General features: G+C 41.0%; 1 protein-coding gene across 1 annotated transcript in view; it reads right to left on the bottom strand.

The window, feature by feature from the left end:
• The window catches only part of LOC117713738 (uncharacterized), a 67214-nt gene extending 55277 nt beyond the window's left edge, over positions 1–11937 (bottom strand). Inside the window, exons 1-4 of the mRNA XM_076939830.1 lie at positions 11899–11937; positions 10810–10936; positions 10559–10619; positions 9036–9448 (exon numbers count right to left, since the gene is read on the bottom strand). Coding sequence (XP_076795945.1) covers positions 9036–9448; positions 10559–10619; positions 10810–10936; positions 11899–11937 — 640 coding nt within the window. The remainder of the gene's footprint in view (positions 1–9035; positions 9449–10558; positions 10620–10809; positions 10937–11898) is intronic.
• Between the last annotated feature and the right edge of the window lie 15837 nt (positions 11938–27774).

Below are 27774 nucleotides of genomic sequence, written 5' to 3'. Positions count from 1 at the left end.
CTCCTCCCTGCATAATCCAGAAATTTTGCTTGTTCTATCTCTCTCTCTCTCTCCCCCACCTCTCTCTCTCATGCTCTATCTCCATTTCCCCCTCCTTCTCTTGTCTCTGTTCTTGAGCTTTCTCTCTTTACCTTCTCTCTCTCCCCCACAACCTCTATCCCCATGGCAACTCCCCTGGCCTCAGTTCTTGGGGTCAGTGGACTCACTTACATGAAAGCAGCTTCCAAATAAACCTGCCTTTAATATAATCTAATCTGGCTAGAATTGGCTCATTTCACTGTCAAAAAAATAACCCATCATTTATGTTTGTGAAAAGTCAATTATTAGTTTCCCTTTTTAAATTTGATTTTCTTTAAATGCATCAGTGCTCTGATCTCTTACTTGCTTATATTCTGGAAAGTTTCACAAGGACTGGTGATTATGTCTTTCTGTTTAGAACAGTGTCTTCTAAAGCCCAGGGTGGCTCATGATATGTAATGGAGGAATGCTTTGAACATCTAGCCCTGCTCTACTGACAGGTGCTTGGAAGAGAGGCGTTGCAGCTCTTCTAGGTTGAACCCTAATTGGTCAGTGAGAAAGAACACTAGACCAGTGAATGAGTGTTCTTCAACCTCTCTAGCTGTTGTTGGAGACTTACAAATGCAGAGACACCTGTGTAAGAATTGTGTTCACTGAGCAATTAAATTCATTAAGGCAGGTGAGAGCACATCAAAGAAAGGAAGGGGCAAAAGGGAGGGTGAAAACTTCACTTCTATAGCAGTAATTAACATAAGCAATGATTAGTGAGGTCACCAATTATAGATGATCTATAATTGCCTTGAATGGCCATATCTCATGTAAGCAGACAGGCAATCAAGAATCTGAATAAAGAACTCTACTTATTGTCAAACCAAATTTCTGTAGTTACATGAGTTCAATTAAAAAACAAATAAATGGGTGTTGTAAGGTGTTTTGCCTAGTTTTTGAAATGTCAAACCCTTGTTTAATCTGAATCTGTTGAGATGATAAATTCCATCTATAATCTAGGCCACAGCTTCAGGTTGCAGTCCTTATTTATTTATAAGGATTTATTTATTTTTATGAGTACACTGTAGCTGTCTTCATGCACATCAGAGGAGGGCATCATATCCCATTAGACAGTTGTAAGCCATCATGTGGTTACTGGAGAAATCATGTGGTTATTGAACGGAGAAACTCTGGAAGAGAGCAGTCAGTGCTCTTAATCGCAGCCTACATTTATAAAGGGCATTGAATGGGTGCTCTTTCTTTTTCTGCTTGCCCTACTCTGGCTAGTAAGATTTTTCTTTTTCTGGCATTAGAGCCACGTTCCTTGGATTTCTGGTATATACTGAAGACCAGTTGAGACATCCACACATGGACTGAACAATTCCTGGATTCATCGACGTTCCATTGGTGGACAGTGATTGTTTGACCAGTAGGTCCACATCTTGTGAGCCACTCTTTGTATCCACTTTCTATATACATAGAGAGATCCAGGCTATCATTTCTGTTCATCTGCAGAACCTTTACTAATACAGCTGTGTTTTTTCACCTTCTGACAGAGGAAGGTGTGCTTACTAACAATAGAGCTCCATAGTGATTTTCATCTGTTTCTTGCTTTTCTTCCAGGAATTTTTGGAGTCTCATTGGTAGCAGGTGCATAATAGCTGCAATTTATATGATATCAGTGTGAAATCACAGAAACAAATTTCATATTTTGTGTTATAAAATCTCTCTTTAATTGTTAATATCCTTAGCACTGTTCTGCCTGTGGGTCAAATTGCTCACTCTCCTGCAAGTTGAATAACGAACTGAGCAAACTATCCACTTGATTCCAGGAGGAAGAAGAGGAAATGCCTGCTGAGTGCTAGAAGACAGAAAGATAGGTCATGAGGGGGAGGCATAAACGCTACCAAAACACAAATCTCTGCAGATCTGGAAAGTGTCAGCTCCTGGAGTAGAAGCCTGGGCCCTGAAACTCTATGCTGTCTGTATTCAGCACACTCCAACCCTAAGGGAGATACTCATGTCACTCAAAAATCATTGGCCAATCAGGAACTCTAGGCAGATCCTCCATTCAGAAGAAGAGGGTTCTTCCAGGCACAGTGTGCCAGGCAGCAGGTTCAGCTCCATTTCTGAGCAAGATCGAATGGCTTGTGTCATAGTCTTTTAGAGCTACTGCCAGATGCTGAAGAGCAGGTCAGATGACTCCTAAATAGCAACATGGTGAGCATATGCTGTGGGAGCAAGGGTGGAAAATTGTCCACAAGGCTGGGTGGGAACTGGTGGGTAGATGCAGACACCTGTGAGGTTCATTGTGGTTGTAGCCACTCAATATGCTATTCAAGGGGTCACTTGAATAAATTCATTATGACAGCTACATCTACGCAAATCATGTGTAATAAGGGCTTGTGTTTGGAGACAGTTTTAGCAGGATGCCAAACTCAGAGAATTGAACAGAGGGAGGACTGCCTCAAATAATCCACAGATAAATCTTATGTTAACTAGGCCTCTTAGAAATTAGGACGCTAGGATACACATGATTATTCACCAGGAATACCCAGAAATATGGCTCCAGATCATAAGAAAGGAGATAATCCTGATTAACAGCCACTAGTCTTATCCAGATATCAAAGCAGGCCTCAAACAAGCTGCTCAGTGGGCCATTAAAGAGTCACAGCCAACACTAAGAAGTGGTGTTCCGTAAAGGCCCAGTTTTGTTCTTGAGAATAAGAGTTCTAGGAAAGACATCTGTTGACACCATTTGAAAATGAAAAATACTTTTGTGCTGTGGACTGGCCTGATCAAACAAGGCTTTCCCTGAGGCTCTCGTGTGTAGAATGACATACCTCCTAAAACCCAGCAACATGTATTGCAGAGCCAGTTACTGCCTGGATCCTAGGCTTTTAGAGCTTTCTCTAAGCCGATGAGGTATTGGTAAAACAAAACAAACAACAAACAAACAGAACTTCTTCTCCAAAACCAGGCATATGCTTGGAAGAGCCGGTAATCTGGTAATGGTCTGGGGCTAAGGATGTTGGAGAGGGATTGCTTCAGATCTTAGGACCCCAATACTTCCTACCATGTGGCCCATACAAGGCCACTGTAGGCTTGGTCTGTAATGTTGGTGAGGTACCCTGTGTTCCCCTTGAGCAGCATTGTTTGATTCCACCTAACTTTGTTCCATTGTAGGGCATTTTCTACTGACTTGATGGAAGTCTCCCATATCTTGCCATTTTCCCCCTGTAAGTAATATTCAAACTGCTGTTCTTAAGAAACATAGTTGGTTTAAGATTTATCTTGTACACGACCTCCCAATCTCAGGATTTACACTTTCTGCGTTCTACTTTTCCTACCTTTGCATCTTCTGAAACCTTCCACTTAGGACTCTGTCACTATAAAATGGCCTGCTGTTTCAGGGAACTGCTGTACTTGAGTGATCATTGTAGGAATATCTTCGGTGTAGAACACCCATCTGCCTAAGTGGATAAACCAGCATTTGTCTTTAGTCCATCCTTAAATTGTTCACAGTATAACCTGGAGAAAGACCTAAAAAGAGTTAAGGATGACAGCATATGTGGAATGCAAAATCTCTTCTAGGTTGGCTCCTTAGCATTAAGCAGAGCTCCATGCATGCTGTTTTGTACAGAAATTTTATCCTAATTAATCTCCTAATTGTGTATTGTGAGCCTCCCAGGGGAATGCATATTAATTCTGAAAGAGCTGCATCTTCAGCCGATTAGAAAAGTCTTTCTGAGACAAGCTACATGGCCTCAGAGGACCCAGAGTCTGTTGCTCCCCAGCAAAATGACCTCACTTTCTTCTTGATTAAAGTTTCTAAATTCTTAAGTTAAAGGGCAAAACCACAAGAGAGTTTTAAAATTACCCATTGGGGTCATGAAATGAACTACCCATTGCAGTAACTGGGAAAGGCTTTGCATGTGGAGCATGGCTTCTGCCCTCAGTCCAGAATAGGAGGAGCAGTGTCCTGTGTACAGTGCAGAATGAAACAGGGTAGGCAATAGCTAGATCACAGACTAACTGAAGGTTAAGGCAGCAGCTGCAGGGGCCACCTTTATGAAGAAGGATCTGATAGACACAGGGTGGATGATTATGTAACTTCCTAGCATGTATTAATTCATGAATCTAATAAAAATACAAGATCAGTGTGTGTACAATTTGGAGAGATTAGGTTGATCCAATATATATTGAATATCCAGTTAGGTCACAGTCCTATGGAGATATGTGCAGTCCTCATTGTCATAGTTAAGTCAGCTCAGATATTTGAGGCCCAGGCAATTGTCTGTAGCTGTGTATGTCAGGTTCCGGGACTCAGCAACTACCACTTCTGGGCAAGGTCAAAAAGTATCTTAATGCCATTTGCTCTGCCAGGAACTGGTCGGCTCTTTTTCAAAGTCAACATATCTATGCCTTTTGCAATTATATTTATCTTCCTCAAAAGTCCTCAAAAGTATTAATGTCAATACTTTTTAAATTTTGTTTTCTTAATGCATCACTGCTCTAATCTGTGATTTGTTTCTATTGTCCAATGTTTCCTGATCATTAAGAATTTCATTTCCTTTTCCTCAGTGCTTTGATTATTTGTTTCTGTTTAGAGAAGTATCTTCCATAGCTCAAGATTGCCTTGTCCTATGTAATCGAGAATTACTTTGAACACTCAATCCTCCTTCTGCCACCCAGTTCAGAGAAGACAGTCCTGCAATTCTTTGCAGGCTGGCCCCTTACTGGTAAGTGCTAAGGAAAAAATACCGGTGAATGAGTGAGTGCCTTCTGTCCTCCCTGGTTTAGGGTGTGGAGAATTACAAAAAAAGAGGAACCTGTTTAAAAAATGAGTCCACCAACCAACTTTGACACTGTTGTAGTCACAACACAATGGAGGGGGAGGAAGGAAGGTCAGAGCTTCCCTGTGTGACAGTAGTTGGCACTGACAATGAGTAGCCAGGTAATAAATTTTAGATGATCATTAAATGTCAAACTGTCCACTTTGGGGGTTTAGAGACCATGGTCATCTAGACTCAGAGTAACAAACTGAACTTAGTTAGACTGCTTCAATGAATGCAGAAGATCTTTCCAACCTTGACTGGCTATGCCAACAGGAATGGTATTTTTCTTGTCTGAAAATTCACTACCTGAAAGGAAAAGGGGTAACACATGCCATGCCCTATTGCACATGTTTAGACCTGGAGACTACTGGACTATAAAGTTTTTTTCAACTGTTTAATTTTTTTTGAGATATTAAATTATTGCAAACTTCTTACCTCCTACTTCTAAGTCTCTAACCCTGGGACAATTGTGGAGATGCCTGTTCAACAACCCAAAACAGGACTGGCTGCCAGGTTCTCCCAGCAGCCCTTGTCCCTACCTGTTACAGGGTGTTGCTTGCATATCCCAACTTCTAGCTCAAGGGGTGTGGTGCCATTCTCCCAGTTGCCCTTTCACATGCAATGTGGGCATATGGTTGCCTGGTCTTTTTCATCTATCATTTATGCTTCTGTCTTACTGGTCTGCCTCTGCCAAATAAGCCTGTTTGTTTTTTGAGACACTTTGGTTTGCACATTTAATCACAATACTTCTAAGAAGCAAGTTAGAACAAAAAATGGTAAGCAAAAAGTGATTTTGCAGCTGGACAGAACCTGGGAATGTTGTCTTTTGGAGGAATGTTAAAAATACAGGGACTTTAAATGGCAAAAAGCATTGAAAGCTATGTTCATCTTAATTGTCTAACCTCATAGAACCTGGAACATTGGTGTGTTGAGAGGAATGCATACAAAGGACATCAATGTCATAGGCCTCCAATGGAAATAGACTCCATGACAATTAAGCTACAGGCCTTTTGTGTGTTATTTTCACCCCAAAATCATTCTTATAATGCTCATGCACTGGTGTAGAGAGAAAGTCCCACAAGTTGGGAGGAGCTAAGGTGGGAAGAGTAATAAGAGGAAGAGGAGCCAGCGAGGCAGAGTTGTAGGCACCATGGATGACCACGCATGTACCTAGAGCAGTCCTGGGTAACAATTTATATCTAGGTTAGTTAATTGGGAAGCACGTCCAATTGTGTGGGCATCTGGTTAACTGAGCATTACCAAACATATAAAGCCTCTGATTAATCTTTAAGAATTAGAGTCTCATTCATACTGGGTACCGCGTGGATGGTGGGATGATCTGGACTCAGCCCAGCCTTGTGGAAACAGCATGGAAGATTGGCAGAGCCATCTCCCACGCTGGCATCTCGTGGGTAGCAGGGCCGGTGTCTCTGGCTGCCTGAGCAGACGGCCTGAGTTGAGCAGCAGTGGTATGCTGCTGTAGCTTGTGGCCACAGGCCTAGACTAGTCTTTGATGATGATGATGATGATGATGATGATGATGATGATGATGATGATGATTTTATGAGATCTTCAATTTCTTTCTTCAGGGATTGTGAAGGGTATCATTTCCCTAATTTCTATCTGAGCCTGTTTACAGTAGAGGAATTTAGAATTCTCAGATGTTCTAGAACAGATAAGAGTTCCATGTCATCTAGAGACTCATCATGAGAATACTCTTTAAAAAATGAAACAACAGTAATAAAGAAAAATGAAAAAGGAAGTTATTAATAAAATTGAAAACAGATTTACATATTTGTTCAGTGTGACTTATTTGGAACAGGGAATTTTCGCCCTTTTCTAAGTCCTTAACTGAATTTTAGCTGATTTGTCCACTGAAATGTGTTCAGTTAATGAGTAAATATTACAGAGAGAAGTCCTTACCTAGAGGAATTACTCATTTTCCAGAATAACACAAGAGAAAATCAAAGGTCATTAGGTCCACTGTTATAGTAGACCACAACCAAAGATGAGATGAGAGATGTGAATGTCTCTTTAGAATATCCAATTCCTACCATCGGGGCAGGATACATGGACAATGTGGTAGGGACTGAGAAGCTTTGTGGTCTAACTGGTGACTGCCATGTGCATTGTTCGTAATGCTATAACTGACAGATCTGTGTAGTTGCCTAGATAAAAATAAGAAGGGAAGAACTGGAGAGGACTGACCCACTACAGCTGAGTTTATACATGGAGCACAATAGAAGACAACTGGTTTCCAGGTACACCCCAAGCACTGCACTCTAGAGGGCCTTTTCTTCCTCTTTCTTTTACATCCAAAGCTCCCACACCCTAATAGTTAATCCATACTTGATGGTTCTTTCTGAATGCCTGACTTCCACAGTTTTAGAATGACTTCTGTTTGAGGTCCAGCATCCCCTGAAGACAGCATTGATGTCACCTAGAGTCACCACCACTCAGAGTTACTAACAACGTTTTGCAGGCATCTAGGAACTAGAATATGATCCCATTCAGCAAACCAATCTTCATGCAAATGTGTCCCATTTCTCTCCTTACAGGAAGAATAAATCACATCAGAGGTACACATGACATGCATTGTTGTTGGCTCCTACTGCTGCCAAATGAGTCTAGAAACCAGATTGTATTAGGAAAATTTCAATAAGATGAGGTATACTCTTTCCTTTTGAATTTTTTTTCCTTGACACAGAATTTCACTATGTAGGATGGCTGTCCAAGAACTATGTATACTTCCCTGGCCTAAAACTCAGAGAGACTGGCCTACTACTGTCCCCAGTATCCTGGGATTACAGGTATACACCTCCAAGCTCAGCTGATATATTTCTTCAATGACTTAATTTTGAATCAAAGAATGAATGACAAGGTAAGAATTAAAGAGTAAACCTCATGGCTTTGATGTTCAGAAATACTTAATGAAAATTTTTTGTTGTTTTTTTTTTGTTTGTTTGTTTTGTTTTTTGAGGGTTTCTCTGTATAGCCCTGGATGTCCTGGATCTCACTCTGAGTTCTAGAAAAAAATCCCAAGGAGCCTTTTGGCTGTAAGCAACATCGTTGTTTCTTATTTTTTTTTAACATTTTATATACTGTTGGTATGTGACATGCATAATCCAAGAACTGAGTATAGAAATAAGAAAAACTCGTAGGTAATATGGGTCTATTAGTGATTGAACTCAGGTCATCAGGGTTAGAAGCAATAAGCTGTACCCACTGAGACAGTTGTCTGGCATTCATATGTGGTTCTAAGAAAAGTGTTCTGAAGAAGTGTTGCCACCTAAGAACAAAATAATATATATTTTTTAAAAACTTAATAGTACACCATTTTGTTTTGCAGAAAAAAATTTATTACCAACTTTACTATTTCCCTCTATCCTTGTATGTCAATATGTTTACAATATAAGACAGTGTTTTCTGGCGAAATGTTTTTTCACATAATCTTATTTGAGCATCTATAAAAAGACTCAATGTGAAAGGCCTCTGGTGTGCAAGGTTGGCAAACTGACATTGATCAACATATAAAGATGGCCAAATGTAGATCACAGAGTTGTCTTCCAGCCTCCACACATCAGTGGGGGCCTAAAACCAACATTATCACATGTGTCTGGAGATTAAAATGTCATTAAAGGCTTTATCACATTCATAACATTTGTAGGGTTTCTCTCCAGTGTGAATTCTTGTGGGGCTGTGAAGGGTATTTTGGTTCCTGGGTGGGCATGGGCCTGGAATCCTAACCCAAATGGGGCAACAGCAGGTTTTCAGTCACAACCCCAGAACCCAGGGTCCTGACACTTGGTCTAGAACTCCATTTGATCTGCACTTTTCAGTCAAGTAAGGACAAGGCAGCCCCTGTAAAAGGAGTGTCACCTAACACAGGGAGAGGGAAGGACTACAGGCTTCAGCCTGAAGAGATTTCCATATTCATGAGTTACCTAAAAGCCAGAGGGTATAGCCCAATTACTTATTCCTTCCCAGTCCCTTCTCTCTTCCCCCTCCCTATTTAAGCCAGCTCTCTCCTGGCTTAACTGGGAGGTGCACCTAGACCACCAACATTCTCCATGAATAATAAAGCTTTGGAACCCTGGAGTCCACCTGTCTGTTGGAGCCCTGCTGGTATGAAAAGCTTCCCTGCATTCACCCGCCCACCCCCACAAATTCTTCTATGCATACGGAAGCCACTGATTTGTGCAAAGGCTTTATCACATTCATTACATTTGTAGGGTTTCTCTCCAGTATGAATTATTTTATGCACCTGCAGCCTATCTTGTCGTAAAAAGGCTTTATCACATTGACTACATTTGAAGGGTTTCTCTCCAGTATGATTTCTTTCATGCCTTTTAAGATTACCGCAATTTGCAAAAGCTTTACGACATTGATTACATTCATAGAGTTTCTGTCCAGTTTGTGTTCTTTTACTTTTGTGGAGACTTGTGTAAGGTGCAAAGAATTCAACATATTGAATAACTCCATGGGCTTTCTTTTCTGTATGAATCCTCTCATGCTTTTGAGCACGACTGGGAGCATGTAAAGCAAAGGCTTTACCACACTGAGTATAGTCAGAGGGTTTCTCTGCACTCTTACTTCTTTCATGCCTGAGAAGATAATCGACACATGTGAAAGATTTACCAAACTGATACTTTCATCTGTATGATTTAATGTTACTATTTGTGTAAATAAAAGCAGCATCAGACCTTAAGATTTTATCACTTTGTTTACATCATGCTGTTCCCCTTCATTATAGGTTGTTTTTCATCATCAAAGATACCTGAGATGGTATGAACATTTATTACATGGCTCAGTTTTACATATTATTTTCTATAAAAGGTTTTTCCCATGTTTAAAGAAATGTGGAAGTACTCAGAGCTTTAACACACTAAGTGTATTAGCAGTTTCACTATAATGTGAGCCATGCTATATTTGTAAAGTAAACAAGGAGAAATAAAAGCATTCTGTAGAAATTTTCTGCAGAATGAGGTTGCTGATTTATTGCCAATGAAGTAGGAAAACCAGTTAATTGCAAACTTGTATCATGTCAAAAAGTCTACACTAACTGCTAACCACTATATGTCTTCTAATTGTTATGGGAGACAGAGAGAGTGAAGTACATTGTTTCTTTCAATATCCCTTTTATATGTAAGGTTTGTATTCATTATGATATATGATATACCTATGAAAGGAAGACTCACAAATAAATGTTTGAACATTACAATCACAGAGTTTGACTTTGTTACTCATAAACATGTGATATAGTGATTAAGGTTACTGCACAACATCCTTCTTCCCTCACAAAAGCTGCCTGTCTAACTATAGCACTGTCACTACTTATTATGAGTAACACTAGCTTTACTGTAGACTATTTGCTTCTTAGAAGCTTTGGGGCCTCTATGTATTACCACTTAATGTGTATAGCTTTTACATAGGAAGAAGAAACAGATTGCCAGTTGTACAGTGTAGCTCTAATAGAGCTACATTTCAAATGGGAATATATACTAAGGCATTGTTTCCATGCCTTCTTTCTTAAAGGAATGCCTTGCAAAAATAAATCAGTTACAGGGCACTGAGGACATGGTTTTGTTACAATGTAACGATCATCAATACACTTAAACTGTGCTCATTTACACTGTTGATTTTCCTTAAAACTTTCAGCACACATTAAAATTTCTTCAGAGGCATATTTGTATGACCTTGCACAAGAAAATTACCTTCCAAGTCTTCTAGATCTTTGACAATGTTCTTCAATATTCTGGTCTTCCCAATTAAATCCTAAAATAGAACAGAAAATGTATGTATGGAAATTAGGCAAAATGTAAGTTACTATCTTCTGTGAACCTTACAGTCATGCATGATTTACTCACCAAATTCTTTGTCCATCTCAACTGATATTACAGCAGTGTATCAAAAAAGCCCTGGTTTTTTTGACTTTTAAAACAGGAAAGAAGATTCACAGTTTTACCTATAGCACTGAGGTTCCTGTAGGTCTCCAGCATGACATCTTTGTAGAGCTTCTTTTGAGAAGGATCCAGCAAAGCCCACTCATCCTCAGTAAAGTTCACATGCACATCCTCATAAGTCACTGCACTCTAGAATATTACAGACATGTGTACAAAAGAAAGCACAACAGAGACAGCATTGGGCATGTCTTCTTCATAGACAATGTGTTCTTATAATTCTGGAGCCTGCCCCACTTATTTCCTGACACTGAAGTTCTACTGTTAACTACAAACTTATATTAGAAGGAAACAATAATGAAGTTCACCCCTGTCATTTCTCAGCCCTTTGAATACGATGTAGTCTTTCTAGAGAAATAGCAATTACAGATATAAAGAGGAGACAAGCTCTACAAGATCAATAGTGCTTACCACACATCATAGAAATTGTATTAACATCAACAGTTACTAACCATAAAAATCAGTAAGCATGCTGCATCTATTGGTTTATGCTTTTAACACTGCAGTCAGAAGTCAGAGGTAGAGGTATCACATTGATTTGCATGCCAATGTGGAGTATGCAATGAGTTCTAGTACAGCCAAAGATACATAGTAAGACCCTGTGCCCCTCGCCAGAGTTAACCTACCAAACCAGAAAGTTAAAAGAACTTACAGGTTTTTTTACTTAAATTCTCAAGACAGTGATACATACAATCCAGTTCTGTATTCATCTTCCAAAAACCTGAAATACTATATATTATAGTTCAAACTATAACATTAAAAAGTTATTACCAAAAAAGAACATATGTTTCAACGGTTACAACTGGACAGAAAAAAATATTAGCAATGTTAATGTTAATCTGCTGTAAACAACATAGGGCAAGAGAGATAGCTCAGCAGTGATGTATAGGGCATGGTTCTGATGCTCTGACTGTGATTCAGCCTGTAAACTCTGAAGGTCCTAGTTTCCAATTGGATCTTGACTAATCAATAAAGTTGCCAGCAGCCAATGGACGGGTGGAAGAGGCAGGTCTTCCAGGTTCCTAAACTCAAGAAAAGTGAGGCAGGAGGCAGGAAAGGGGGATTGGCCATGCTTGGGAAGGAGAGGGAGTCACCATCCATATGAGATCCCCGGTGGAGTAGACATTGGCCATTTTCCCAGGTGGGAGATTAGAAATGCAACTAAGCTGATAGCAGGTTTAGGGTGTTGAGCAAGGACGAGGTAACTGGGCAACTAAGCTGAGTGCAGATTTAAGATGTTGAGCAAAGAGAAGTTAATGGCAACTAAGCTAATGGCAGATTCAGTGTTGAGCAAGGATTAAAGAAAGGATACAGTAGCTGCAAGAGGCTGGAAAAGCCCAGCCACTGAGCCATAAGGCAGAACAAAAATATTACTGTGTATGTGTGTGTGTGTGTGTGTCTGTGTGTGTGTGTGTGTGTGTTTGTGTGTTTGTGTTTGGGTGTGTGTGTGTGTGTGTGTGTGTGTGTGTGACTATCATCCGCAAATTCAGGGGAACCAGGGTGGGGGCTGGTAGTGTGCCTGTACGGATCTTAAGAAGGGGTAGTTAAAAGGCTACACACTATATGAAGAACTCTTGCTGGTCCAGCAAATAAGTGAGCTCATTTCCCTCTATTTAAAGGAGTTTCACAGCTATCATTTATTCTACTTTCAGGAGGTCTCAGGCCATTTTCTGACTACTGTGAGGACTGGGCACACATGAGGTGAATATTCATGCATACAGGCAAAAGACTCATAGACTTTCTACCATAAAGTCACAACAACCACATCAGGTAGAGAGAAGAACAGCACCTGCCATTCAATAGCTGAGGAGGCTCAGCAGTATTAAAGTTGTGAGTAGTGCCATCCTAGGTAATAGAATGATTATATGGCCAAAATTTGAAAAATCAAGATGTGGGTGAAGTTCAGCACAAAAGCACATGCTTGCCATGTAAAAGCACGTACATTACAGACTCATCTGACAATTAAATAAATAAATAAAGGCCAAGCATGTTGGCCCACATTTGCTCTCACCACTTTAAGCCAAAATAATTTTATTCTCTCTACATAAGGCCTGCCTGGTCTACAGGCCTAATATGAGGACAGCCAGGGCCATAAAGATAAACATTGTCTTCAAAAACAAAAACAAAATTTTAAGCTATGAAAACATTAAGTAAGCAAAATAGCTTAGCACTGAAGTAGCTATTGCATCTACTGTATACTATGCAATTTAAGCACAGAGTCTATTATAGGGATGCATGACAGGAAGGAAGGACATGAGAAGGAAGCTGAATGATGAGTTTCAAGCAAAGCAGAATAAAAAGAAAGAAGGGGAATTGTATTAAGTCTATAGGTACTTAAATTCCATCTGAATAAGGAGTTGCATCTAAGCAAACATGTTTCCTTCATTTAATTTTTCTAACTTGCATGTTAGAACTGTTGTGATTAAATCATAAAAGCAAAAGTATCTCAAACAACAAACAGGTTTATTTGGCTGATTCTTTCTGACCACATTCCATTATTGAGGAAACTTATGATAGAAACTCAGATTCCAAAACAAAAGCAAAAACCATGAGCAAACACTGTTTCCTGACCTACTCTCTTGCTTGGTCACTGTCTCGTGCTCATGCTGGCTCTTCCAGCCCAGGCCCACTTCCTTGGGATTCTTCCACACTCAGTGGAAGAGGCTTCACTAGTCAATTGGCAATCATCACAATCTCCCAACAAGTTAGCAAACAGCCATTCTGATTGGGGCACTTCCTCAATTGTAGCTCCCTCAAATGAGTGTAGGCTCTGAAATGCTGACAACTTAAGCAAATTAGAAGACAGAGACAATAATATATGAGAAAAATTTAAGAAACCCAAACTTAATCAGTCACTTAAGTATTAAAAATCCAAACATTGATTACTGCAAGAACTGGAAAACGGATTTTCCAAGAAATAAGAGAGGCAATCTTTTCAGGTTAAAAAGAGAAAACTAAAACTGTTTCTCCTGAGAAAGTTCCCAAACCAACAAAATCTCAAGGGACTTATAACATAGTAAATTATCAGAAGACCAAAAGGGGTGAAGGTTTATCATTTCCTAGAGAAACAACAACATGAACATCTTGGAAGGTGTTACAGTACTATCTTCTAGGAACTGGGTGGCATAGTCAAGATTGAGTTTTCTAATTAATTCTCAATTATAATTCTCAATTATATTAATTCTCAACTATACAGGACAAGTCAAGCCTGAGCTAAAGAACATACTGCTGTGAATAGAAACAACTAAACAAAGTAATTGGGGGGGGGGGGGGAGTGAAAACATTAGTTATCAGGGAAAATTGGAGAACTGAAACAAATAAGGGATTAGGCTGTGAATCTTTAAAATAAAAATTGAAACTTTAAGTGTAATGACAATGATGGATTTTTGGAAAAGAATATATATATATACACAAAAACACATAGGTATATTGACTTTGAAAAAGAGCAGGCCATTCCCTGGCGGAGGCAATGGCATTAATAAAATACTGTTTGATCTTGCCCCTATGTGGACTGGTAGCTGTTGAGTCCTTTAACCTGACACACACAGCTGCAGCCAATGAATGGACTGTGTCTCAAAAATCTGAGCTGACTTAACCATGTCAATGAGGACTCCATATATCCACATAGGACATTACCCTAACTGGAAATTCAATGTTCAACCCAATCTCCTAATTGTAAAACCACAAATTATGTGTTTTTATTGATATACATGAATTGTTACATGCTGGTAAATTTTAGAATCGCCCACCCAGCATCAATCATGTCCTTCTTCATAACAGTGAGCCCTGCAGCTGCTGCCTTAACCTTTAGTTAGTCTGTGCTCTAGCTATTGCCTACCCTGTTTCACTCTGCACTGTACACAGGACACTGTTCCTCCTATTCTGGACTGAGGGCAGATGCCATGCTCCACATGCAAATCCTTTCCCAGTTACTGCAATACACAGCTCATTCCATGGCTCAAAGGGGTAATTTTAATTCTCTGTTGTGCTACTACCCTTTACCTTAAGAATTTAGAAACTTTAATCAAGAGGAAAGTAAGCCGGGCAGTGGTGGCACATGCCTTTAATCCCAGCACTTGGGAGGCAGAGGCAGGCGGATTTCTGAGTTAGAGGCCAGCCTGGTCTACAGAGTGAGTTCCAGGACAGCCAGGGCTACACAGAGAAACCCTGTCTCAAAAAACCAAAAAAAAAAAAAAAAAAAAAAAAAAAAAGCAAGGTCATTGTCCTGGGAAGCAACACTCTGTGATCAGTGCCAGTGCCCCTGAGACAGCATAGTTTTGTCAGAAACATTTTTCTAAAGGACTGAGAATACAGCTGTTATAGAATTAATATGTCTTCCCAGGGAGGAAACCAGATAACACACAATTAACATATTGATTTAAAAAATCTCTGAACACTAGCACTCATCTAGGTCTGATTAATGCTCAAAGACCAGGCCAGAAGAGACTTTTGCATTCCACATATGCTGTCATCCTCATGTCTCCCTTACACCCTAGGTTATATTGTGAACAGTTTAAGGATGGATTGGAGACTCCTTGGTTTAGCCACTTGGCAGTTGGCAGATTTATACAGCAAATATATTTCACCAATTATTTCTAAAGTATACCAATACCCTGAAAGAGTAGGCCATTCTTTAATGACACAGTCCTAAGTGGAAGGTCTCAGAGGATACAAAAGTTAAAAAAAGTAGAAGATACAAAGTATAAACTTGGGGTGGTTAGCCAGGAGATAAGGCTGCTAAGGAAGCTTCTGGAGAATAGCAGCTTGTACACTACCTACAGAGAACATGCAAAGAAATGGGAGACTTCAATGAAGTCGCAGAAACTACCACTCAATGGAACAAAGAAAGGAGGAATCTGATCAAACAGTGCTGCTCTAGGAGAACACAGGTCATCCATCAACATTACTGACCATGCCTACAGTGGTTCGGGGCTGAGGTAGGAAATCTTGAAATCCCAAGATCAGAGACATCCCCAATCCACAGGACCAGGCCCCAGACCATTACCAGCTCTCTCAAACATGTGCCTGGTTTAAGGGAAGCAGCTCTCTTTTGTTTTTTTTAAATAAATAAATAAATAAATAAATAAATAAATACTGCAGGAGTTTCCCCAGTTCGTAGACCAAGGGCTGTTACAGGCTCTGCCAAGCATGTCGCTGAGTTTGAGAAGGAGCTATGTAATTCTCTATCCATGAAGGCCTCATGGAAAGCACTGCTTGAGCAGACCAGTCCTTACCACGGTGTTTTTCCTTTTCAAATGATTTCAACAGATGTCTTGCCCATATGGCAGAACTAAGTTTTTTCAAGAAGAGTGGTCCTTTATGGCACACCAGGCCTTAGTGTTGGTTGTGATCCCGCAATGCCCAATTGAGTAGATTTTTAAAGTACTGACTTTTGATCTGGGGATGGGCCTACGAGCTGTTTGTTATTTGGGGTTTTCTCCTTTGTTAGGATCTGGAGCCCTATTTCCGGATAATCCTGATGAACAAACATCTCTAAGATATTCGGATACCGTGCTACTTACCTGTAGTGTGTTTCCGAGGCAGCCCCTCTCTCAACTAAATTCCACTAGGTGTGACTTACCATTTCCTAAGCATTAGAAAATCCTTTACATCATCGATTCTACTCTTCTCATCACAGTTTAAATTTGGAGTGCTACCCAGCCTGTGAGATGGGGTTTACAACCGCCACAAAATTAACTCCAAATGGATCTTAAAAGGCAAGTACACAAGTTCTAAAAGATACCAGAGAATCTCGGTTTCTCCGAATTTGGCATCCTGCTAAGGATGTTTCTACATTCAAGCCCTTGCTCCAAACGGTTTGTGCGGACACAGCTCCATAATGAAGTTATTCTGATGCCACCACTGAGAACAACTAGTGGCTAAAACCACATGGAACCTCACAGGTAGTTCATAGTTTCCACCTAACCCACGGCAGGGCCCATTACCAAGACTCCTGCTTCTCAGACCACTGCTCCTTAAGGTTAGTAGAAGTGTTCCCATGCTCACCATGATGAGATTTAGTAGCTCGCTATCAGGGACCAAGCTGCAGAGGTCAAAGGACAACAAAGCATACAAGCCTGCTGGCAGTGGAGCTAAACCTGCAGCATGGAACAAAGCCCCGGAAGAACCCTCCTCTTCTCCTGATTGGACGGTTTTCCTGGAGGTCCTGATAGGGCAGTGAATCTTGAGTGACTTGAGCCCTGAAGGTACTTACCCTGCAGGAGGAATTAAGTACAGGATCTGATCTTTTCCAGGGCTGCAACATTTTCTTTTCAGTATCACGACTGACTGTCCTTCAATAGCCTATCTTTCTGGCTTCCAGCACTCAGCACGAATATCTTACCCCTCCTTAACTTCCTAGTCCTACTTTTCCCCCTTCCTCTTTCTGTTGGGAGCAGATTTTAGTAGAAAGCGGCTAGATCAACTTTGCAGCCATCTGGAACCATATACCCTGATGAAAGACTTGGTTGTCAAAAGCCTATAACAGCAGAAGCACACTCTGATAAATATATTGTTTATCCCACATAGCTTGTTTTGCTGTTTAGTGACCTCAGCTGTATGGTGCATGTGGTAAAATGTTTTCACCTGTGTTCTCCTGCTTGTGTATATAAATACCTCAGAATTCCCTTCAATAAGGGAGACTTGAGAAAATAGAAGAGACTGAATCACACCCTGTCTTGTCTCCATTCTTCGCGTCTCTTGCCCCAAGAGCCACACTCTCTCTTGACCAGAGCACTTAGCCCCAAAAGCGTTGAGGCAAAAGTGTTGAGGCAGAATGTGGGCCTCAACATCTTTCAACTCCCCCTGTTCTCCCCCCCCTCCTCCTCCTCCTCCTTCACCACCACCTTCTCCTCCTCTTTCTCTTCCTCCTCCTCTTACTTCTCCTCCTCCTCATTTCCCCCTCTGCCTCTCCTCCATGTAGAATCAAGATGGATTCCTTGCACAGTCAGTCCATTATCCATCTTGGAGCAGAGTGAACTATGTGACCCACAGGCAGAATGGTTCCATGCCTATTAACAATTAAAGAGACATTTTAAGATACAAAATATGATATTTGTTTCCATGAGTTTACACTGATGTCAGGAGTACTGAAGCTGATATTCACCTGCTATACATTGTAACGGTTCAAAAATCCTTGAAAGAAGACCCCAGATTTAGATAAGTACGCAAAAACAAAAGCAATTGTTCTGAACAAACAATCAGCATTCTTTGAAATAGGGAACCCCAGCTCTCTGGGTTCTTCCCTGTGTCCTGTGTCTGTCGCTGCTTCTCTGCCCTGGAGCTCTGCAGCTTTTGTGACTTCTTCCCTATAATGATGTCAATTTTTCTTTTTTAAGCTTGTGAGAAACTTTTGGGTGCGACCTAGTTTTAGTGGCAAAGGAAATGGGTTCTGTTGGGAAAGAAAACTTAATGAAGGGAGAAAAGGTAGGGATGTCTGGAGACACCTGCCCAGGGCTCAGCACTGGGCCTCTTTTGCCAGGGGACAATGGCTGTTTCTGGGCTCTGGCTGAAAAAGAGTGCTCTCTGGGTGCCAGGATTTCCCTGGGGGTGGTGTAGTGAGGACAGAGGGAGGGAGGAAGGGAGGAAGGAAGGGAAGCAGAGAGATGGGCACTGGATTTTTAAAGAGACACCGAAATAATGGCTTCTGGAAGAGTCCAGGCATTCAAAGAGGTGTGTACAAGGACATGAGTGCATTCGTGCCAAGGGGAATGTCTTTTATGGTAAATTAACTCCAGTTAAATAGAATATTTGTTCAAAGGGAAACTCCAGTAGTTAAAGCAGTATTATCAGTGGAGAGTCCCGGCCCCATCCAACAGATTCTGCTGAGGGTGAGAAAAGGGATGCAACTCAGTACAAAGTGATGCTTTGGGATTGTTCGGTTGTTGTTGTGGTTTTTTTTTTTTTTTTTTTTTTTTTTTTTTTTTTTTTTTTTTTTTTCCTTTCTTTCCTTCCGGTCTTTCTTTTAAAAGTCAAGATGAGGTTGCCTAAAATTTATGAGAGAAGTATTTATTTGTTTTAACCCCTACTGTCACCTCCTTCCATCTATAAAGACTGTCAACTTTATCCCAGCTTTTCAAGAAGAAGAAATGACCAGTACAAAGGAAATTAACGTCGTCAGAACGCTATCTAGAGGATTTGCCTAGCGGGGCCACGGAGGCCGCTCCCCGTGGCTCGTCCCCTAAAGGGTTAACTCGCCCGGGTTCTCAGGTTTTCCCCAATTTTACCAGTAGTCCCAGACCCGCCCGCCCCACCCCCACCCCCAGCCCCATCCCCCCCACCCAGCGCGCCTTTCTTCACCAGGCTCTTGGTTTACAGGGGCTGCAGCTGGTAGACTTGGCAAGCTCGCCTCATTAAGAGCGCTTTATGAAAACGGACTGTGTTTGAGCATTTCCCTAATGAGAACAGGACTGGGTTAAAAAGTGACCATTTCATGGTTGACTTGAACCTGCCTACTTTTCTTGATGTGTCCTTGTGAATTGCTTGATGTGGGTAACTTCCACTTGGGGAAAGAAGAAGTCACTGGTTCTTTCAGGTCCATTGGGGGAGGGCACGGTGGTCAGGAGTGCTAGGACTAGAGAAAGTTGAGGGGGTAAAGTCCGGGGCACAGGGTGGGAGCGAAAGGCAAGGCCGGCCCCAAGCTAGGGCGACGTGGAGCCCCGGGCGCGCTCACTTTTCTTTCTCCAGTGTCTGGGCAACCTTTGGTTCCTCCATTTCCCCACCCACCCCTAGCGGAAACCCGGAATTGGGGGGCGGTGTGTGTGGGAGAGAGTGCCCGCGCAAATGGGGGTGCTGGCCTGCCGCCTCCCTGGTCCTGGGGGAAAAAAAGAAATAAAAGAAAAAAAGAGAAATAGTGAACCCCAGACAAAGGCACACAGAACTCCAAGAGGTGGAACTCTTTAGAAGGATACAGTAATCTCAGATTTTATTGATGGGTGCTAAGGGGTCCCAGGTTGTCAATGATCTGCATTCCTATGTCATGAATTTTTTACCACATGATGAAATAGGGCTGCCCAGCCCAAATGGCCCATGCTGAAATCTTTCCCCATTTCTGTGGTTATCCTGTCTGGTCTCTAGGAGGGGGTTCTATGATCTTCTGGATTTTATGGTCTGTTCCTAGACCTGTGTCTTATGACTTACTTTGGGCACTTATGGTTTATTCCTGAAGCTTGTACCTTATGTCCTTTTTGAAATCAGGACTGGTCCTCAAATGGAAACAAAGGGGTTCTTAAATGGAGACAAATGGGGTTTATTTTGCCATTTCAATTTGATTCTCCAGACAACCCTGGGAGTAAAGCAGGAAACAGATGCCGATCACTATGGAGCACTATTGTTAGCCAGCACATCTCCCTCAGTGGGAATGTGAAGAAACATATCTGGATTAGTTTTCCAGATAAACAGAACTCATAGCATGGAACTCTCTATGTATGCAGAAAGTGGATCTATAAGAATGGCTCACAGAATGTGGTCCAGCTGGTAAAACAAAGACTGTGTAACAGGGGAGGTTGAAGACTACAGAGTGCTCACTGTATATGTCTCAGCTGGTCTTCAGCATAAAACAGAATTCCAAAGAAGGAGCCTGCCATGCAAGAGAAATAAAATGATCTCTTTTGCCAGACTATGGCAAGAAGAAAAAGAGAAGGAGCTACCATCTTCAATATGCTTTATGTATGTAGGCTGCCAACAGAAGCTATGGCCTAGATTAAAGAATGTTCTAGTCGATTCTAAAGCTCAGACTTAAAGAAGGGTTTTCCCATCATAAATATTGCAAATAATAGAAAGCTTTCACAGTGGTCATGTGTTTGGGTTTTAGGTAATCTAACCTGTTCAGCCATAGTAACTGGAAGTACTTGAACTACTGTGAACTACATTTGTCAATAAGTTCAGTTCTTTATCCAGATTTATGTTTCCCTTTTCTGTGGCCAGAGTAATGGCCAGTCCACCATATTGACATTTAAAAACAGCAGCTCAATTCCTCATAGCAGGAATAGCATTGACCAAATACTATTTGAACTTGCCTCTATGTAAACTGCTAGTTGCTGAGACCTGTAACTTGACAAACACAACTACACCCAATGGCCTGAGCATCAACTTCTAGAGCTGACTTAATGATGTCAGTGAAGATTTCACATAGATCCATAGAAAAGCACCTTGAGTGCAAACTGAATACTCATTGGCTTAACTGACATTCACAAATCAAAGAACCACCAATCTGTGTCTTCATTACGGAACATGAATTAATACATGATGCAAAATTAAAAAATCACCTCCCTGCCATAATCAGGTCTTTTTCAAAATAGTGACTCCAGCAGCTGATTGCCTACCCTGTTTCCCACAGTAGGGTACACAATAAACTTCCTTCCATTCTGGTGTGAATGCAGAAGCTATGCCCTTCATGGAAATCCTGTTCCTCTTCCACCAAAAAAAAAAAAAAAAAAGTTTACACATACATGACCCAGCAAGCAATTTTAAACAACAGTGGTGGTAGAGATTTAAACTTAAGCATTTAGTTGGTTTAATCAATAGGAGAGCAATGTCTTTGTCTGTGGGTTTGTGGTGTGTGTGGGTCCTTTGTTGGGTTGAATTGTGGAAGAATAACAGAGTGAAATGAATGCTACCTGACTCAGCATAGGAAACCCTGTATTAGAAACATTGTTTTAAAGCCTGGAGGTACAGCTGCTGTACAATTAACATCTTTCCCAGGAAGAGATCACTTATTCAGCTCAGGCTGATGCCCACAGAAGAGCCAGCCTAGGACACAGTGTGAGTTCCACATATGCTGTCATGCACAAGTCTCCTTTAGGTTTGAGCCCCAGATTAGAGTTTGAACAACTTAAATGGGGATAGGACCTTACAAGTTTAGTCACTGAGGGAGTTGGAGATTTGCAGAGCAAAACTGTCTCCTAATCCATAATGTGTGATCTACAAGACAGATTTCAGAGATGCATTGATGCCACAGCTCTCTCATATATAAAAGACAGAGAACAGAAATGCAGAAAATATCAAGAAAACATCACCTAACAGCACTGTGGTTACTGTTCTTACATGAACGTCTCTGCTGAGCTAGTCTAACCTCAGAATAAGGCTCCTTTCTGAGCACAGTGGTTCAGAGGAAAGCCACAGGTGCTTCTCTGTAGGATCAGAAAGAAGTGCATTATACCTTGTCCTGAATGCTGTGGGTCTCAAGGCTGTGACATCCATGTAAAAGATTCCATAGTTTATATTTTATTTTTATTTTATGTCTATGAGTGTTTTGTTGGTACTTGTCTGTGTGCAGTATCTGCAGTGGTCAGAAGAGGGTATTAAATTCTTTGGGATTGCAGTTACAGCAGCTGGATTATTGCCATGTGGTTTCTGGGAATGAAACTTGTGTCATCTGAAACAATATCCAATGTTCATAACTAAGCCATTTCTCTATTTACAATATTTTTCGTTTAAAATAAATTTTATACATTTGAATTAAAGCATAATATATCACTTTCTGTAACTTTTACCTTTTTACATTTTTCTAATATGTATTCCCAATAATGACAAATGAGGTAAGAGGTATGGTAAAAACATGCTAGCACAGTGAGCTAATTTCATTTTCTTTCTTTTTTTTTTTTTTTAAGATTTATTTCATTTATATGAGTACACTGTAGCTGTCTTCAGACACCAGAAGAGGGCATCAGATCCCCATTACAGATGGTTGTGAGCAACCATGTGGTTGCTGGGAATTGAACTCAGGACCTCTGGAAGATCAAGGAGCCAGTGCTCTTAGCCCCTGATCCATCTCTCCAACCCTAATTTCATTTTCTTAACTCTATACAAAATATCTATTTACAAGCTTGATTCTATAATTAAATTGCTAGCTGTTCAGAAATCTTCTTTTATCTATGCCCTTTTATGTAGCTAGTCTACTTTTCTTTTGAAACCTATGTGAGCTCCATTGCTCTCCTTCCTAAAATTCTGTTTCATCTGTATCCTGCTATTTCTTAAGCCTCTTCTTCCATGAAGCTATGCTTAGCTAAGAGAGATAGAGAGTCCAAAGAAAGTGCCCACCAGGAGAGCTCTCAAAGGTCTAACTGATATAAAAGAAGACTTTAGCTCCCTCTGTACACCTTAGAAGGCAGGCAGAGGGTTTGTCATAGGGTTGAGGGTGGGGTTGGGGATCCAAGTCAAGTCTGTAGGGGTCTAAACTTTTCACCTTTTCTGAATAGCTCCTCAAGGTCATGCAGCAAAGTTGATAAGACTCCTCCCAAGTAATTTGCCTGAAAATAGGCAGAAAGTTTCCATTCTTTAGCATTCTATTGAGGCTTTGGCTTTCAGAGGCACACCCAACTACATCTTTTCAGGACACACCTAGCTGCATTTTAAAACACAGTATCTTCCTAAGCTTGGGTACTTTACAACCAATTAGGTTTTTTATGAACCATAATCAAATATCCTTCAACAGTTTACCCCCTTACTTCTCCCTCTCCATCCAAAATTCTTCCCTTCCAATTTCTTCCCTGTTATGTATGTGTGAAAATGAATTCTCAAATATATAAATACATCTTGCTCCCTGCATTTGTATTGGTTGTGTGTATATGGCTCAAGGACTGATCCATTTTCATTGATTAGCCAAAGAGCAACTCATTGCCAGAGGCTAATTCTCCTAATTTCGGTAAAGTTCCAATTTTAATAAGCCACAGAACTTGGGGAGCACAAATCACCCACAGATCACTAGGAGAATAAGGAAGGGGCCTCTCCCCTATGAAGGAGAAAAAGTACAAGCATTAAATCCAAAGGGTTAAGTGGATTTTTTAAAATTTTTTATTAGATATTTTATTTACATTTCAGATGCCCTTCCTAGAAAACCCCTATCCCATGCCCCCTTCTCCTTTTTGCTTTTATACATTTTTTTTAAATGTTAATCAAAGGCTTTATAAGTTTGGTAATGCACAATCAGAAGTGTAACCCAATACCCAACCTAGATATATCAACTATCTTTGACTGATGGAGACACGTGAACATCTGCCTCCATGCCCCCCCCCTCTTTCTCACTCTTTATCTCTCTCATCACCTAGCTTCTCCTCTCCTTCTTCTTCTCCTCTCCTTACTCCTTCTCTTCCTCTAGGTACTCCTTCTCCCTTAGCTCCTCCTACATATCACCCTTCCTGTTTAAAGAAAACTTTTCTCTCAAAATACAATTAGAGCATAATTATGCCAATTTGTACCAGTGAGGTACAAGATAGTCCTAATACCCCGTCCATCATTTTGTTGACTAACCAGCACCTCTGTCATCTCTCCTAACTAAAACACTTACTTTTGAACCTGGCTTTTTTCTTGGCTTTAGAATGAATGTCAGCTAAAACCCATCCACTCAAATCTTTTCTCTCAAAGTAAATAGCCAGGATTGGCTATGAGACTATAAGTTTTCAACCCCCTGAGAAATCCAGAATGACTGAGTTAACTGAAATTATGGGAAGCACTAAGCATAGCTTCTAAAACTTAGCCAATTTATAGAGACTGCTGAACACCTGAAAAGCCCCTATACTACCAAACATTAGAGCATCAAATCTTCAGCCTTCTGGCCCAGGATCATCTGACAGACCTTAGTGATGCAGAATTATTAAGGGCTGATTGCTCTGTCTAGGCAGATATAATCAGTCGACTGCTCTGCAAGTGTGTCCTTTTCTGGACAGTGATTTGTCTATAGATGGAAACAGGCAATTCTTGCCTCGTGGCTGTCACCGCACAACTGGAATAACTCCAAGGATGCTCAATTTCTTCTTAGAATCCAAGACAGGAAGCTGTCAGGAGCAGATAGGTCTCTAATCAAAATGAACATTAATATAGAAATGTGTATAACGTCAATTCTATAGATTTCTAACGTTTTGAAAACCAACTATCCATGTAAGGTAACCTTGACTGTTGTCTGTTAACTCCTCTCAGCTATTTCTAAATAAAATATGGAAAACACCCTAACAATAAACTCCAAGCCTTGAATTTGCTATAGTCCCTTAACTCATAGGCTAACCATCTCAAATCAGTTTAAAAAAGTTAAAGAAGGACTGGGTCTAAGCCTTGTATTCCTAAATGTGTTATACAGGCAAAATGCCCATGAGAGTGTCAATATTCATCTCACTTTTATATCAATAAGAAGCTCATACCAATAAAAACCTTAAATTTGAAACCAAAATAAATTTTGTACCATTTAGGAAATTATAACTTGATCTTGATAATAATTATACACATTTCTACCAATAGGTTATGGCTATGCAATAAGTCCTAGCTAATCCTCCCTGTTCCAACAAAACCACTACTTTTCCCTAGAAAGACAGCCCAATATTAACCGCCTTAGTCCCCAAGCCCAGGGAATAGGGGCGCTGACTCTTCTTTAACTTCTTCAAGCTGATTATGGGCGTTGAGATATTAGAAGAGGGGTGGGGGGAAGAGTAAATTGATAAGCCTCTGATGCTGTTTCTTCACTGCATCCAGATGGAATTCCAGGACTTCAGAGGTTTGAGCGGGTCAGCTCAGTTTGCTTGATGAGTCGATACACCAAGGCTGTGTATTCTGCAATATACAATTCTCAGAACAAGTTTTAGTATCAAGATTTTTTTTCTACAGTGTTGGGAGTCAACTTTTAGCAGAAAGCGTCTAGATTATCTTTGCAGCCATCTGGAACCATATACCCTGATAGAGACTTGTTTTTCAATAGCCTACAACAGCTGAGCGCACTCTGATAAAAATCTTGTTTATCCCACATAGCTTGTTTTGCTGTTTAGTGACCCCAGCTGCATGGTACACGTGGTAAAATGTCTTCACCTGTGTTCTCCTGCCTGTGCTTATAAATACCCAGGATTTTCTTGTAATAGAGTGAATAGGGAAATAAAGGAGTAAACGAGACCTGACCACACACTCTGGTTTGTCTCCATTCTTCGAATCTCTTGCCCTCCATCCCCACTCTCTCTCTTGACCAGAGCACTTAGCCCCAAAGCGTGGGGCAGTGCGGTCAGCAACACAGTAGCTGCCAAGCCAGGCAGAGTGCGGTCCTCAACACTAGAGGGCTGACATTTTATTTTATTTTTTTTAAAAAGATATTGGTTCTAACAACTTTTCTCTTTTTTTCCCTTTTTTTTAATTGGTTATAATATTTACATTTCAAATTTTATCCCCTTCACCCCACCACCCAGGAACCCCTTATCCCATCCCCCTTCCTTGTGCTTCTATAAGGGTGTGATTTTCCAATTTCTATGCTGTTGTTTCCATTAACATAAACTGCCTCCTAAATTTCTAAATCCTTCCATTTGTGTTATTAAATCTCCCATTTTTCTTTTTTTTCTTTTTTTCTCTTTTTTTCCTTTTATTTCATCTTTTTTTAAAATTGGGTACTATATTTACATTTCAGATTTTATCCCCTTACTCCTCTTCCTCCCACCACCCACAAACCTCCTATCCCATCCCCCTCCTCATGCTTCTATGAGGCTGTGCCCGCATCTACCCCCTCCCCAGCCTCACCCCCCCCCACACACACTCTGTGTTCGTTTTTGTGGGACCAAGAATCTCTGTTGAGAACCGCACTAGTTCCTGTTCGGGCACCAAAAATGTTTCAGCCCGAGGCTGGCCCACTTTGGTGGCCACTGTATCCCCGCCCAAGCTGCCGCTCTGGTCTGTGGGTCCGGGTTCAGCAAGAGAGACAGTGAGGACAGACTCGAAGAATGGAGACCAGACAGAGTGTGTTTCAATCTGATTTATTTTTCAGTCTCTCTTCCTAGTCCAAGTCCCAAGTCTTGAGTTCCTAGTTCCTAGTTGTACTCCTTCCATTCTCTTCCAAGTGTCTAATGTCTACACCTACTCTTAGTGTCTGAATCTCTGTTACTCCAAATTGTTCTCTACTCTCTAAAGTGTCTGATTCTCTCCTCTCTCTTCTGTCTGCCTCTCGCCTTTATAAGTCTCACTTCTAAGCCATGCCTTTTGGTCACACCTTTAATCATGCCCTTGGGTCTTGTCTCTAAATCTGATCTCTACACTTCTAAGTCACACTCTTAAGTTACACACCTTTAATCTCACACACCTTTAATCTCACACACCCAAGGTATCTAAACCAAGATTATCAGAGTGTGCTCAGCTGTTGTAGGCTATTGTAATCCAATTCTCATGTCAGGGTATATGGCTCAAGATGGCTGCAAAGCTGATAGCCGCTTTCTGCTAAAAGTCGGCCCCCAACAAATCGCCTCTCCCACCTATGCCCAACAAGGCCATCCTCCCCTACATATACTGATGGAGTCCTGGGTCCCTCCCTATGTGCTCCCAGGCTGGTGGTTTAGACCCTGGGGGGCTCTGGTTGTTTGGTATTGTTGCTTTCCTCATGGGGTCACAAACCCATTCTGTTCCTTCAGTCTTCTAACTCCTCCATTGGGAAACCCTTGATCATATCAGTGGTTAATTGTGAGCATCGTCCTCTGAATGTGTCAGTCTTTGCCAGACCTCTAAAAAGATAGCTATCTCATGTTCTTGACAGCATGCACTTCCAGACATCTACATCAGTGTTTAGCTTAGGTGACTGTACATGGGATGGATACCCAGGTGGAATGGTCTCCAGATGGCCCCTCCTTCAGTTTCTGTCCCATGTTTTGTTTCCATATTTGCTAAGTGGATTTTGTTTTATTGACCTGGTGAACTTTTTGAGGTGTATAATCATGCATACAGGCAAAATTCATAGACTTTCTAACATAACGTCACAACAAACACAAGAAGTACAAAGGTCGGCACCTGCCCTGCAATGACTGATGTAAGACCCACCCCACCCCCCAAAGAGAGGACCTCCCTTAAGCCTCAGGAATTTGCAGCCACCCAATAACTCACAAGACACCATTCTTGATGCAACAGCAAGAAGTATATTTCCGGATCAGTCGACTGAGGCTGAGACTGGTAACCCATGCAGGGGCAGAGGAGTGTCGACCCTGTAGGCTGGGAGTGGAGGGCTTATATAGGGCTGAACCACA

The sequence above is a fragment of the Arvicanthis niloticus genome, chromosome 8 (assembly GCF_011762505.2).
Source record: "Arvicanthis niloticus isolate mArvNil1 chromosome 8, mArvNil1.pat.X, whole genome shotgun sequence".
NCBI classification, from domain to species: domain Eukaryota; kingdom Metazoa; phylum Chordata; class Mammalia; order Rodentia; family Muridae; genus Arvicanthis; species Arvicanthis niloticus.
Note: the sequence above shows the minus strand (reverse complement) of the source record. Positions and strands in the feature narration are given on the sequence as shown.